The sequence below is a fragment of the Hipposideros armiger genome, unplaced genomic scaffold, assembly GCF_001890085.2.
Source record: "Hipposideros armiger isolate ML-2016 unplaced genomic scaffold, ASM189008v1 scaffold_491, whole genome shotgun sequence".
Lineage (NCBI taxonomy): Eukaryota > Metazoa > Chordata > Mammalia > Chiroptera > Hipposideridae > Hipposideros > Hipposideros armiger.
In genome coordinates, this window is record NW_017731841.1 from 963,958 (window position 1) to 977,751 (window position 13,794).

Here is a 13,794-nt window from a genome sequence, read left to right on the forward strand (position 1 = left end):
TCACATGATCTGTGCAAACATGAAATTATGCAATCTCCAGGTGAGCAGGCCTGCCTGCCTCTCTCCTGTTCCTAGATAACCACTTGGGTTGGGAGTGTGTCCCGGTCTGGTAAAAGGAAGGTGAGGTGTGGGGGAGCCAAGATAGCACTGCGCTCTGGTCTTTGGGCCAGATGTACACACATGGGAGGTGTTCCAGGTGTGCTCTGAGCCCGGCTTTTCCTTCTGAGAATTGGTTAGACATTGTTGGGGTGTGTGCTGGGTTTGTGTTTTAGAGACACTTGTTTATTGTGTTGTTTGAGGAACAGATTGTACCAGTAATTCTATTGTTTATACAGTAAAACGGGGTCAGTGAATCTGATTCATAACCTGGGACACACGGAAGGAGGAGGGTTATCAAGATAAGAGCATTTTTTTGGCACCTGTTTTCATGCTGCTCATAATTTAGAGGTCTTAAACAAGTGTGTCCTGCCTGCAGGTCATTCATATTCTCAAGGATTTCTTTTTCTTTGCGAGGACATTAAAAAATACATCTAGAAACAAGTTCTCCAGTCATAGGCTCATGTGAGGCTGACTTTTTTGGATATGGTGGGGAGTTTTGTTCAGAGGTAGAGAAAAACGAATCTTTGAGCATCTTAATATTTTCCATTTGGATAAGAAAATGGAATTGAAACCAAGGTCTTCCCTTCTTGTTTGGCATTTAGGAGATATTAGTATGACCCTTACAATTGGGGTTATGGGTCAGCTGTCTTTTTTTTTTTTGGAAGAGTTGGAGGATGTCTCAACCTGAGCAAGTGAGCAAACAGTTTCTGTATTTGTATAGTTTACAGAGCCCTGAGGACAGGGTTTTATTGGTCTGAGAAGTGTCTAATAAATAGACTAGTTTATTTAAACTAGTTTAACACTTTTGTTCGGAGTCTAATTCTAAAAGTAAAACTTTATAATGAGTAGTATCTTGTGGATGGACATCATATGGCATCTAAAGTTCACTCCATTGCTGCTAGTCCCTTTGTCGCACAGAAGATTTCTGTAATTTGTAGATGTTAGATAACGTTGCATTTTTACCTCTTTGATGATTTGTTTGAATGCATCTCTTGAGGGTCATTGAGAGAAAGTGGAATCACCACAGATTGGTTTGCTCTGTCTGAAAGCACCCTAGAGTGTCTGATGCGAGGTGTGGGGAGCTGCTGCCACAAGCCTTGCAGTGCTGCCCTTCGTGCCCAGATCTGTATCTACTTCTCCACTTGGCTCTGTCTTTGCAAATGGGCTCTCAGGGCTCTGCTTCTGACCACTCCTTCCTGTGTGTTGCAGTGATGTGCTCGCTCTGCCCATCTTCAAGCAGGAGGAGCCCCAGCTGTCCCCCGAGAATGAGGCTCGCCTGCCGCCCCTGCAGTATGTGCTGTGTGCTGCCACGTCCCCAGCTGTGAAGCTGCATGAAGAGACATTGACCTACCTCAACCAAGGTAGTGGCCGGAGCACTGGGCCAGAGTAGAGCCGGGGGTGGTGGGGGGGGGCACCCAGAGGGAGGGAGAAATTGACCCAACCACCCATTTGCGCCTCATTACCTTGTCACAGTGGGAGAGGTGGGGTTCGGGAAGGAGGCTGTGGTGTCAGATAGATTCCATTTCCTAGCTGTGCCACCTCACTGAACCTCGTCTCAGTGACTTCATCTGAAAAACGGACACATCACTGTATTATTTCTCATGCCAAATGTGGGTAACGGCCGTCATACAGGCCCGCCACACGGCGATGTTCAGTGATTGCAGCCTTTGTTGTAACTACCATGTACTGTGACCACAGCTGATGTCTTTTCATGATTGTAGATTAAACACCTTTGGTGCCAGGTCTGCTGTCCTTTCTGGAGCCGCAGTTGGCAGTAGTGGGAAGACTGGCTCTGTGGGGATCCCCACACGCCTGACAGAAGCCCTTTGTGGAGATGGGGACAAGATCTCCCACTGTGTCCTGAGAGAAATGGCATGGGCTTTGGAGTTTAAATTCCAGCTCGAGCACTTCCTAGCTCTGTGACTTGGAGCTGCGTTTCTGATTTCCCAGAGCCTCAGTGTTTTCATGTGTAAGATGGGCAGTGGGATTTTGTGACATTTAAAAGAATGAGGGTGTGTGAAGTACCTGGTGTGAGGGTGGCTGTTCAGTTTCTTATTCCCCCGTAGATCAGCGTCCTGATGGATGGTGTTTCGATGGTTGCTATAGGATCATGTGTATGTGTTTGTTGCGCTTCCTTCCTGGGTCACCTCATAGACACCCTGGCATCAAGTGGGCTAATTGCCCCTGTCTTTTAAATGGGAAGAGCAGAGGGGCAGGGGACACAGCAGCTTCTGTAGGGCTGCACTGAGTTACACGGGAGCTGCAGTGTGCTAGTGGTTTGTTTTACATGGGCTGCCTCCATGCCGTCGAACTTTGACTCCTCAATTTGGGGAGCCAGTTAGGGTGGAAGTTCAATGTGATCACCCAGCTTTCTTCTGACTTCTGAGCCTGCCAGCTTCTGAGCCGGAAAACCAGCCCAGAATTAGCAGGTGGCTCTGCATCTGCCTCTGGATGGAAACAGCCCGCTCCCGTTGGTGACATGGCTCTGTGGAAGGGCATGCTTATCCCTGTGGGTAGCTCTGTGGCCTCAGTGAGTCACCAAGCCAAGCTCAGTGAGCGGAAGGGCGCCTGGCTCAGACCCTGAGACCTGTGCTCCATCTGCTGAGGCCGGTGGCCATCGATGGCAGGTGATGTGGCCATGTGGGAGAGACCGCCGTACATCGGTGCTTGTTCATGGAATGGCTTTGGCCATTTTCCTTTCTCTTTCACGGGCGGTCAAATGCCACCAACTTGTTGTGTACCTTTGAGCAGTTGCTTTCCTCTCAGGGCCTCTGCTTTCTTGCCTAAATGCACAATAGCATGAAGAAATTGGATGATATTTATGAGCGTTCACCCCAAGGCAGTTCTTATTCTTGGCCCTGTCCCGTGGTGCTGAAGGGTGAGTCTGAGGCCCTGCCGCTACGCCAGGACCCCGAGTGCGCCTGCCTCCCCACCTGTCTCTAAGCCTGTGACTGCCTTCCCCACCTTCCCTCCACCCCTCCTGCCTTTAATCAGTCAACTTTGAACAGTGTTTGGCAGTCAACACACCAGGTCTTTTTAAAAGAGTTTATCCTTTGCTCAGTATAGATAAGTTAAAAGAGAGGGAGAAAGAGTTGCCCCATAGTCTTACCATCCTGCGTTAATTGGGTGTACTTATTTTTTAAGCTATATTTTCCTGATTATTAAAATAGTATACATATTCATCATGGGTGATTTAGAAAAGTATAAGGGATAAATTTAAAAGAAAAGTAAAATCGCTATCTCTAGTTTTACCTGAGAACCACTGCTAACCTTGTTTCTACGTATTTGTATATGCATCTTTTAAAATGATGATCATACTGCAGACATAGATCCTGTTTGCTTAACTTACTATATGTTTGTGAACTTTTCTCATGTCATTAAAAATGCTTTGAGAACTTAAGCTTTTGTCATGACTGCATAGTATTATGTTTTATAGTTGTGTTACTTATCCAGTTTCAGTTTCCAGTTGTCTTTGTGTGAAATGTAGATTTTTAAATTTATTTTTAGAATAAATACCTTAGAAGTAGAGTTACTGGATCAAAGGGTTTGAGTGAAGCTTTTGAGATATTTACCAAATTGCCTTCTCAGCAGAATCTCATCAATTTAGGTGCTGGCCAGCAGGGTACATTTCACTGTCTATTTCCTAATATTGGATGTTGTCATTTTTCATCTGATTAGTGAAACATAGAATTTAATCTTAAACTAGCATTTCTATCATTGCTAGTAAGGCTGAATATTTTAAAAAATGTTTATTGATCTTTTTTATTTCTCCATCAATTATATTTATAACCTTCGCACAATTTCCTATTGGGATGTTTATATCCTATTGATTATAATAGCATACCCTATATGAAGAATATTAGCCTTTTAACTGCCATACATTACAAACATTTCCCCCTGTTGGTTGCTGGCCATTAGCTATATTTATTGTATGGTAACTATATTTATGGTGTGGGATATATGTCATGATTTGTTTTTCTGTGTAGAAATTTATTTTAAATGTCTGTTGTCAAACCTTTGTCTTTTAAAATGGTTTTTCTTTTATGCTTAGAATGCCTGCCCACCCTAAAATCAGCTAAGTGGTTACCTAAATTTCATTTAATTGTTTTTAAATTTTAACTTTGAAATGCATTTGGAATTTTTTAACTGAATAATTCATCATTTGAAGATGGTTTGGATTATGACTATTATATATATATATATATCAGCTTTATACTATCATGTTTAATTTGGAATTTATGATGTGATATAAAGGTCTAAGTTTGTTTATTTTTCTAAATAGCTAACCTACTAGTTATTGCCTAGTTTATCATTTTCTCACTGGTTTAAAATGCCACTTTTGAAACATTTAAAAAACCATATTAGTCCAGAAACAGACCCTTCTATAGGTATTTGTCCTGTACCCCTGAGATTCAGTGATTCTCACCTCGTTTCTCATTCAGCTATTTCTTGTAGCTTAGAAATATGTTTCCCTATTTGGGAGTAGAAGTTCCTTTCATCATTTTTCTTAGCCATTCTCAATTATTTATTCTTTTAGATGGATTTTACAACCATTAAATTTTCCTTCTATACCTTTTTTTTAACATTGATGAGATTATATGCTTTGGAAAATTGTTTGTTGCTTTTATTAACTACTATTCTTGTGATAAAATGTTCTGTCATAATTAAAGTCTCTTAAACATCATTTAATATGTCTGAATATTATTTCACACTTTCCACTTGTTATTTAGGACAGTATATTGTTATAACTGCTGGAAAAAAATACACAGTGTAATTATTTTAGTGCCTGTTTCCCATAATAGAATGGAAGCTTGGTTAGGGCAGAGCTGTGTGTGTGTGTGTGTGTGTGTGTGTGTGTGTGTGTGTGTGTGTGTGTGTGTGGTGTGTGTGAGTGTATTTCACATTGTATCCGCAGCATTAATTAAACTTGGTGCCATGATATGGGTGCTCTGTGAAGAATCAGAAAATTAAAAATTAGGCATGATTTATTTTATTCCATTTTATTTTTTTCTCTCTCTTTTTGTTGCTATTATCAGCATGTTGTACTGGATATCTTTTTTGGCATATCTTATTTAAAGTAGCCTGTACTTCGATGACAAATAGGCATTGATTCAATTAAAAGTAGTTTTGACACATCAGTCAAAACCCTTTTGGTTAATTGAAAAGTTTGCTATTAAGTATTTAATATTTATTGTATTGTTCTATGATGTCGCACTCGTTCTATGAGGCCATCCCATGTCTCCTTCCTTGCAATGATGTATTTACAGTTCTCTGAAAATATGGAAGGATGCTGTATCTATAAATCAATAAGTCATTTCAGCCATTGAGTGCGCATTTCTCAGTGCAGTGTCTAACCAGTGCCTGCCATCACATGGCTTGGGCAAGGTGTATTACTTATGGCTTCCTATCACCAAGCTCCATGGCCAGTTTTGGGTATGGTGAAAATGGTTTGAAAAACAAAGCATGTCCTCTTCCTCTGAAATGGAGTCCGAAGGAAAAGGGGTGGACAGCTGCTGAATGGAGGTCTGAAAACTTACAGATCAACCTCTGTCAGTGGCCAAAGGTCACAGTGGACAGATCTTTCCGGAAGGCGGGCTGGAGCCAGAGGGGAGAAGGGGGTAAAGTGGGTGGTGGAGGGGAGGGGTCATGGAGAACAGAGGAAAGAGAACCCCAGGTCATCTGTGTAGTGAGTTCTGGCTTTGAGATAAGAAACAACTTTGTAAGAATGGCTCCTTATGGAGAAAGCTTTTGTATTTCCTACAAAGTAACTTTTTAATCTTAAATATAGTAATGAATTTTCATAGGACTCTTACTTTCATTGATTCATGGAGTAAAATTGCCTGTCCATTGGAAGGAGAGGGCGGTTCAGTGAGAAGAGAGAAAAGCCATGTGCAAAGGCAAGAATGGGTTGTGGGGTGGTGGTGGTGGTGCTGCAGTTAAGCACACTGCCTATCCAGAGAATCCTAAGTGGTCGAGGATGATTAGGGTTTGGAACATAAGGAGTGTGAATGATATGGATGGACAGGTAGACCAGATGGCCAAAATTTCAAACTGCCTTGCCAAAGCTGCGCCATTGGGCAGTCACCTGGGCAAGTCACTTAACCTCTCAGTGCCTCCAACTCCTCATCTGTAAAATGGAGGAAATAAAATTCCACATAGGTGCTACTATGTGGATAAAATGAGTCAATAAATGCACAGCACTGAAAACAGTGTCTGGCACATTGTAAGCATTCACATATTAGTCATTATTAATAATAAAGTGGACACACATGTTTTCCCTAATCCTATTTTGGAAGTTAACAAGGTCATCAAATTGGGACTTTGAAAATTTTCCCTGTTTTTATCCTTTCTTTTCCTAATTTGAAGATTAAGAATTGCACCTCTTAGAATCAAAATGTGGTAGTTTTGGAACAGATGGAAGGCAGGAAGGCCTGTTGAGCTTTTCTATTCTTCATTCATTGTACAACCTGATAATAGACATAATGTGAAGGAGACATGTCCTATGCAGGGTGTTAAAATACCATCTTTAAAATTGTGATTACAAAAAGCAATGGACTTCTAAATCATGTGAGCTTTTGTGTCAAGGATTACTTGACATGGGGACCACAGCCTTTAGGATGATACTTTGTTTAGCACTTTAGAATTTACAAAATGCTTTCTGATATTCTCTTTTGAGTTATTCTCCCCAACTATATATGTATTCCCACTTTACATATGGCAGGCTGAAAGAGGTGGAATCAGGTCCCCTTGCCCATATCACATAATCAGGCAGACCTGGGGAGTGGTTGAGCTGTGATGTATTAATGAATGGAGTTCTGGAAGGGGAGGCACGCGTTCTCTGGCCACTTTTCCTGGGACTTCCTTTGGGCAGGATTCTAGGCTTACACTTCTGTGAGTGACCTAGCTCTGAGGGAAGGTGTAACAAACTTGTAGAGGAAAGGACCATGAGGAATGGAAGGGGGAGAAAATGCCTCCTTGAACAAAAAATCATAATCAGTTGTTTCTACTCTACTCTCACCCTTCAGCTGCTCCACCCAGAGTGACCTAAGGGAATGGCCAGGGAAATAAGAGCTCTAGGTGGGGAAGTCCTGTGTTTTCTGCTCCTAGAACCCAGACCGAAGGGCTACTATGTTTTTTGTTGTTGTTTTTTTTATTTAAACCAGCTTCCACTCTGGGGAAATCGCTTCATGTCTAGGAACCTTGGTTTCCTCATCTCCAATTGGGACGGTTTAATTTTTTTGTTGCCTTGAGAATTAAGTGAATAATAAAGGTCTGGCAAATACTAAGTACACAGTTATATTTTCCCTTCTCCCAATTATATCAGTGACTTTGAATTTAAGGAATGAGGCAAAGGATTATTTACTTTGTTATCCTTTCTTCGTAGCTTAAGTTTTCTTTCCAGATTAATTTTTAGCCTGAAGTTTGGGGCTATAAATTGAGTAAACCAAGTGACACTTAAATGCATTACTTTTTTTAATGCTTTCTCCTTTATTGTTTTTTTCCCCAGAGTATAAAAATAGCATGTACTTACTATAAAATAGAACAGCCAAACAGTATAGAAATTTGTACTCCAGAAAGCTTCCACCAACCCCACTTCCTGGATTTTCTTTAGTCATATATTAACCCATATATGTCTAATTGTGTAGTCATACATTAACCTACATATATCTAATTTTATATAGACACACATACATACATACTTGTAGAAATGTATGTGCCTGTTTTTAAGAGAAATGGGATTGTATTATACATACTGTTCAGCAACTTGCTTTTATTCCCCTCAAAATATCCTCAAAGTCTTTCCATATAGGTACATTAAAAAATATAAACCAAAGCTGATCCTTACTGGTTACGTTATTACCCATTTCATGGATGTTGCATAACTTGTTCTCTTGAGGAACATGGGACTTTTTTCGTAATTATACTGAGCACTCCAGTGAGCATCTATGTCCACATATCTTTGTGCTTTAGCAGGAGTGAAAATATCTTTAGGATAAATATCTAGAAATAGAATTAATTGCCAGCACATTTTGATAGATACTGCCATACTGCCCTGCAATGAAGTTGTACAGCTTTGTACTTCTACGAACAGTAACTATCTGAATACTTGTTTATTCCCTCCTCCCTTATTATCTATCCCCTATCTCTACCACACTTGGAATGTTAACTCCTTGCAGGCAGAGACCTTGAATATCTTGTTGACTGCTTGTCCTAGCACAGTGCTAGGTGTACATAATTTCTTTGAATGAATGGAGAATGTCTATTTTTCTATATCATTGTCAACACTTTTTAACCTTTGGTTATTAATGGGGAAAATATAGGGTATTCCTGTTTTAATTTTCATTTCCTCAATTATGTTGAATATATTTCACATTTTACTTGGTTATTTTTACACCTTTTGCCTTTCATGTGGTTTACCCATTTTTCAAGTGGGATTTTCACCCGTTTCTTATTTATTTGTAATGGCTCTTTCCGTATTTGGGATAATATGTTAGACATATTTTTTCACATTTTCATGTATTTCATTCATTTTTCATTTGTTTGCTTGCCCTTCCTTTTACATAATAGAAGTTTTTATAAATTTCTATGTGATCAGGTTTATTGGATATTACCTTAATTTTTTGTGTGTGTTAGGAAAGACTTTTTCACTTTAAGATTTTAATAATGTTCACCTGTTTTTTAAAGGTTTTTTTCCCTAGTCTTCGACACTTTGGCATTCATTTTTGTGTGGAAGGAATGAGGTAGGAATCCAACTCTATTACTTTCCACATTATCCCACAATAACTTACTGAATGTGGAGCCTTCACATAGCAGAATACTGCACAGCCATAAAAAGCATGAGGAGATCCTTATGTGTATACACAAAAGATATCCAACCTGTGTTGTTAACTTAAAACAAAACAAAACAAAACATCTTTCTCCTTGTTGGTAACACTAGTTTGGATGACAGTATTAATTATTCTTTCTTAGAAACTGGGTGGCAGACCAACAGCTAGGGGTTTTGGAGCTGGATACACCCAGGTTCCAATTCTTTCCAAGTTATTGAAACTGTCAACCTGTGTGTTTTGTAAAATAGACATAACACCCACTTCAGGTCTTGTCTTGAGAATGAAATGAGACATTTGTTGTTGTTGTTTGTTTTGTTTGTGCCATGCAAGGATACTTTATTTTGGCTACATAAAATTTAGAAATGTTTACTCAGTAAAGAATTTTATAAACCACAGCACAAAGGTTAAAGGAAAAACCAAATAAGGAACAAATGTTTTCCCAAATGTCAGCTCTCCATAATTAACCTATGAGTTAAACTAATAAAAATAACTAAGACTTTAACTGGGGGTGTCATTGTCATTGATTGGGTTTTTGGTTTCTTTGTTGTTTTAAAAACCAGTCAACATTTATTGAAATAAATATGAGGTTACTTGTACAGACTGCCTACTACAGCTCGTAGCATATAGAAATGAGTTTTAATGTTTCAAAGGTCTCTTCTTGGTCATGTCAAACTTCAATTATCTTTTAAAAGTTGACAAATTGAGTTAAAATATAATATTCACACTATCTAACTCTGGAGGGCCCAATGAACTGGGAATGATATATTCTTAAGAATTATGTTAAAACCATCTATATTCTAGAAACACTACATTAGAAATTATAATTATTAAAACTTGAATGAGAACAAGGCAGCACAATTAAATACCATGTTGAATGAAATACGTGGTCTGACAATTTAGTTCGTGAACTTGTTGCAACGATGTTGCTACCTTTTTTGTTATCAGAGGGATTATTCATTATGAATTTGTACCAACTGGACAAACAGTTAACCATATTAACTATTTGGAAGTGCTGAAAAAGCTGCGTGAAAAAGACGACTTGAACTTTTCACCAATTCATGGCTCTTGCATAACGACAATGCACAGCTCACACAGCACTGTCTGTGAGGGAGTCTTTAGCCAGTAAACAAATAACTGTATTGGAACACCCTCCCTACTCACCTGATCTGGCCCCCAATGACTCTTTACCTGAAGACAAAGGAAATACTGGAAGGAAGACACTTTGATGACATTCAGGACATCAAGGGTAATACAATGACAGCTCTGAAGGCCATTCCAGAAAAAGAGTTACAAAATTTCTTTGAAGGGTGGGCTAGGTGCTGGCATCGGTGCACAGTTTCCCAAGCGGAGTAGTTCAAGGGTAACCATAGTGATATTCAGCAATGAGGTATGTAGCACTTTTTCTAGGATGAGTTTACAAACTTAATTGGCAGAACTTGTAGGCTTTAAATTAATGAAAATTAATTTAAAGAGAGAAGACACATCAGATGTCCTGCTGTGCTTATCCATGTTTAGAGGTTGGCTATTGTAAATCTGAATCAAACCTGCCCATCACCCTGTTTACCTGAGCCCTCACAGCTCACCTCTCCTGCTTTGCTGGGGACCTGATGATACAGGGGGTATCCAGATATGTTTTCAATGTAGGTTTTGTTATTTTTCAGGTACTGTGCGGGCAACAGATAAAGAGACGATTACCATTGAAAAGATAGTTTGTTAAGTTCCCAAGTGGAGGGGCACACCGCACAATGCAGGGCCGCCTGGAGAAGCACCAGGCAGTCACAGGGCAGAGGCAGAGGGAGGAGCATCAGAGTCTCCTGGAGTATGTGGTTCCTGCTGTGTTCGAGCTGGGAGGGGCAGGACTCTGTTTTCACTGAGCACCCCAGGGATGGACACTTGGGTGTACCTGAGGCTTGTTAGCCACTGAGGATACTGCTCTGCTTCACCTTTTTCTTTCCAGAAAGAGGGGACTAAAACTTGCAAACAAAATGTCGGTCCTGCTTCACTCATGGCTCTGTGCTTTGCAGGTTGAGGACCTCACCAGGGGCTCTGTGCTCAGGTAGATTTGGGGGGGTGTTTGGCCTTCCTTTGCCACTCTGCAGCCAGTGACCATGCCCTGGAAGCTTCTCTCTGGGTGGTTAGAGGACTCTTTGAGTCCTGAATGGGAAGGAGAGCCCACATGTGCTCTGGGAATTCACAGAGGTAGATAAGAGTAGATTCCTTAAGTATTAGAGGAGGGGGCCTAAGATATCTCTGATCCCTTGCTATTGAAAATGTGGTCCACAGACCAGCGTTACCTGAAAGCTTGTTAGAAATGCAGAATCTTGGGTCTGCTGCAAGATAACTGAATCAGAATCTGTGTTTTAATAGTTACTGGTGATTTATGAGCATATTAAAGTTTGAGAAGCACTGATCCAGCCTATACACTCCCTGCCCCACTCCCTTGTATTATAGGTGGATAAGCTGAAGCCTAGAAAGGCTGTGTGATTTGCCCCAGGTCACAGAGTGGTACTTTAATCTGGTTGCTCTTTCTTTTATTTAAAACAGTTTTATTGGGACACAGTTCACACACCATACAACCCATCCATTTAAAGTACACAGTTCATGTTTTTTAGTGTACTCAGATAAATATGTTCAACTATCACAACTAATTATAGAACATTTTTGTATCTCCTGAAAGAAGTCTGCACCCATTAGTAATCAATCCCTATCCTCTCTCCCCTCCCCCCAGCCCTAGGCAACCATGAATCTACTTTCTATGTCTATAAATTCGCCTATTCTAGACATTTCATATAAATGGTGTTATACAAGTCTTTTGTGATTGACTTCTGTCACTTAGCGTAACGTTTTCAAGGGCCATCCACATTGTAGCATGTATCAGAACTTCGCTCCTGTTCATTGCCCAGTAACACTCCATTATATGGATGTACCTCATTTTATTTATTCATTCTTTAGTTGATGGACATTTGGATTGTTTCCAGTTTTTGGCTACTGTGAACATATTGCTATGAACATTCATTTACAAGTTTTTGCACAGACCTGTGTTTCCATTTCCACACTCCTAGGGAGGGTCTGGCTAGGTGGCGTGCTCACCTGGACCAATATGGCCCAAGAGCTGGGCCCTATGTAAGCATGGCTGCTCCCACCCTCTCCCTTTCTCCACTCTGTAAGCAGAGGTTGATGGTGGAGCAGTGCTCTGAGATGGTCCGTAGGAGGCCGCTCTTCTGGAGGGCCTGGGGGAAAGGGAGAAGAGGAGGCTTTGGCTGTCTCAGGGCTGTGCTGACAAGCCCTGTTGACCCTGACAGTGACTGTCCCAGAAAGTCTTCCTCTATCTTACCAGATGCTAAGACAGAAAAAGGGACTGCCCGGGGCCAGACAGTGGTGGGTGGAATCTGAGCAACCAGGCTGTCAGGTTCCCACCTCCAAGATCTTGGCCAACCAAGGCATGTAAATACCCTCAGCCCCAGCATTGATGTGGTTTGGGCTGGCAGGGCTTGGAGGGGAGGTGCCTGAGTGAGTCACAGTTCTGATCTGATCTTAGAGATTTGTTTTTCTACTCTTCACTCTCCTTTTTCCTATCAACTTACATGTTCATACCCCTACCACCTGTGCAGCATGGTACCTGTTTCTCCACATCCTTGCCTGGACTCTGTATTGTCAACCTTTTGAATCTTTTTTTAATATGTACACGGAAAATTAGCACTTTATTCAATTTCTAATAACTATTACGAGTGAAATTGAGCATCTTCTCATATATTTATTAAAAACTGGCAGTTTGTCTCCATTACCTTTTTTCCCCCCTGTTTTCCTTTTGCTTATTCACCTGCAAGAACCATTGCATTAGGTGGAACCACATGCAGTTGCCATTTTATAAATCAAAATGGGTTGATGATCTGCAGATTTTCATAGATTAAGGTTTTAGTTCAGCAGTGTGGCTGGATATAAGTTCAGCATGAAAAATGAGTGAATTTCCTATGAACCAACAATAATCAAGTATAACATAAAATAGGAAAAAGAGATACCATTCCCAGTATCAAGAGCAAATCAAACAGCTTTTTAAAATGCTGATCAAGTGTCCAGGGGTCCCTAGGCCCCTGATTCAGAACAGCCAGCAGTGCTTCTAAGAATGCCAACTCCTGGGTCCCACCCAGGCTTGCTATGCATAGTTCTGGGTGGGGCTTGGGATTCCACAGCATTTTGAGCAAGCACCAAAGAGTAACTTTAGCTTTAAAGAAAAATGTTAAAAATAGTACCAAGAATTCCTGTATACTGTTTACCCAGCTTCCGATAATGTTACCATATAGCCGTGGTACAATTATGGAAACCAGGCAGTGACACTGGAGTGATTCTATTAACTCTACTGCAATCTTTATTTGAATTTTACCAGTTCCTTCACTATTGACCCCTTTTGGTTCCAGGTTCCTATCCAGAATCCCACATGGTATTTCATTGTCACATCTCTTCAGTCTCCAATCTATGACAGTCCCTTAGTCTTTATTTTCTTCCATGAACTTCACACTTCCAGAGGGCTCCCTGGTCAGTTTTGTATGTGCCCCTCAGTTTGGGTTTTTGTGATGTATTTTAATGATGAGATTGAGGTTGTGCAGTTTTGGAAAGAATGCCACAGAAGTGACATTATGTCCTTCCCAGTGCATCATATTGAGGGGTCGTGATGCTAATTTGTCTTATTGCCAGTGGTGGTAACCTTCATGATTTAGTAGTGTCTGCCAGGTTCCTGTGCTATCAAGTTATTATTTCCCACTATGTAATTCATAAGTATTTGGAGGTGGGGGAGATACTTGGAGACTAGGTTGATATCTTGATTATCCTTAAACTTGCACTCACTAATGGTAGCATCCATTGCTGGATC

The 13,794-nt window shown here is 40.6% G+C and overlaps 1 protein-coding gene across 2 annotated transcripts in view; it reads left to right on the forward strand.

Moving 5' to 3' along the window:
• Window positions 1-13,794, forward strand: part of TFCP2L1 (transcription factor CP2 like 1) — a 50,412-nt gene that overhangs the window by 2,221 nt on the left and 34,397 nt on the right. For both annotated transcript variants that reach the window (XM_019667261.1, XM_019667262.1), the window contains exon 2: window positions 1,309-1,460. In XM_019667261.1, coding sequence (XP_019522806.1) covers window positions 1,309-1,460 — 152 coding nt within the window. The remainder of the gene's footprint in view (window positions 1-1,308; window positions 1,461-13,794) is intronic.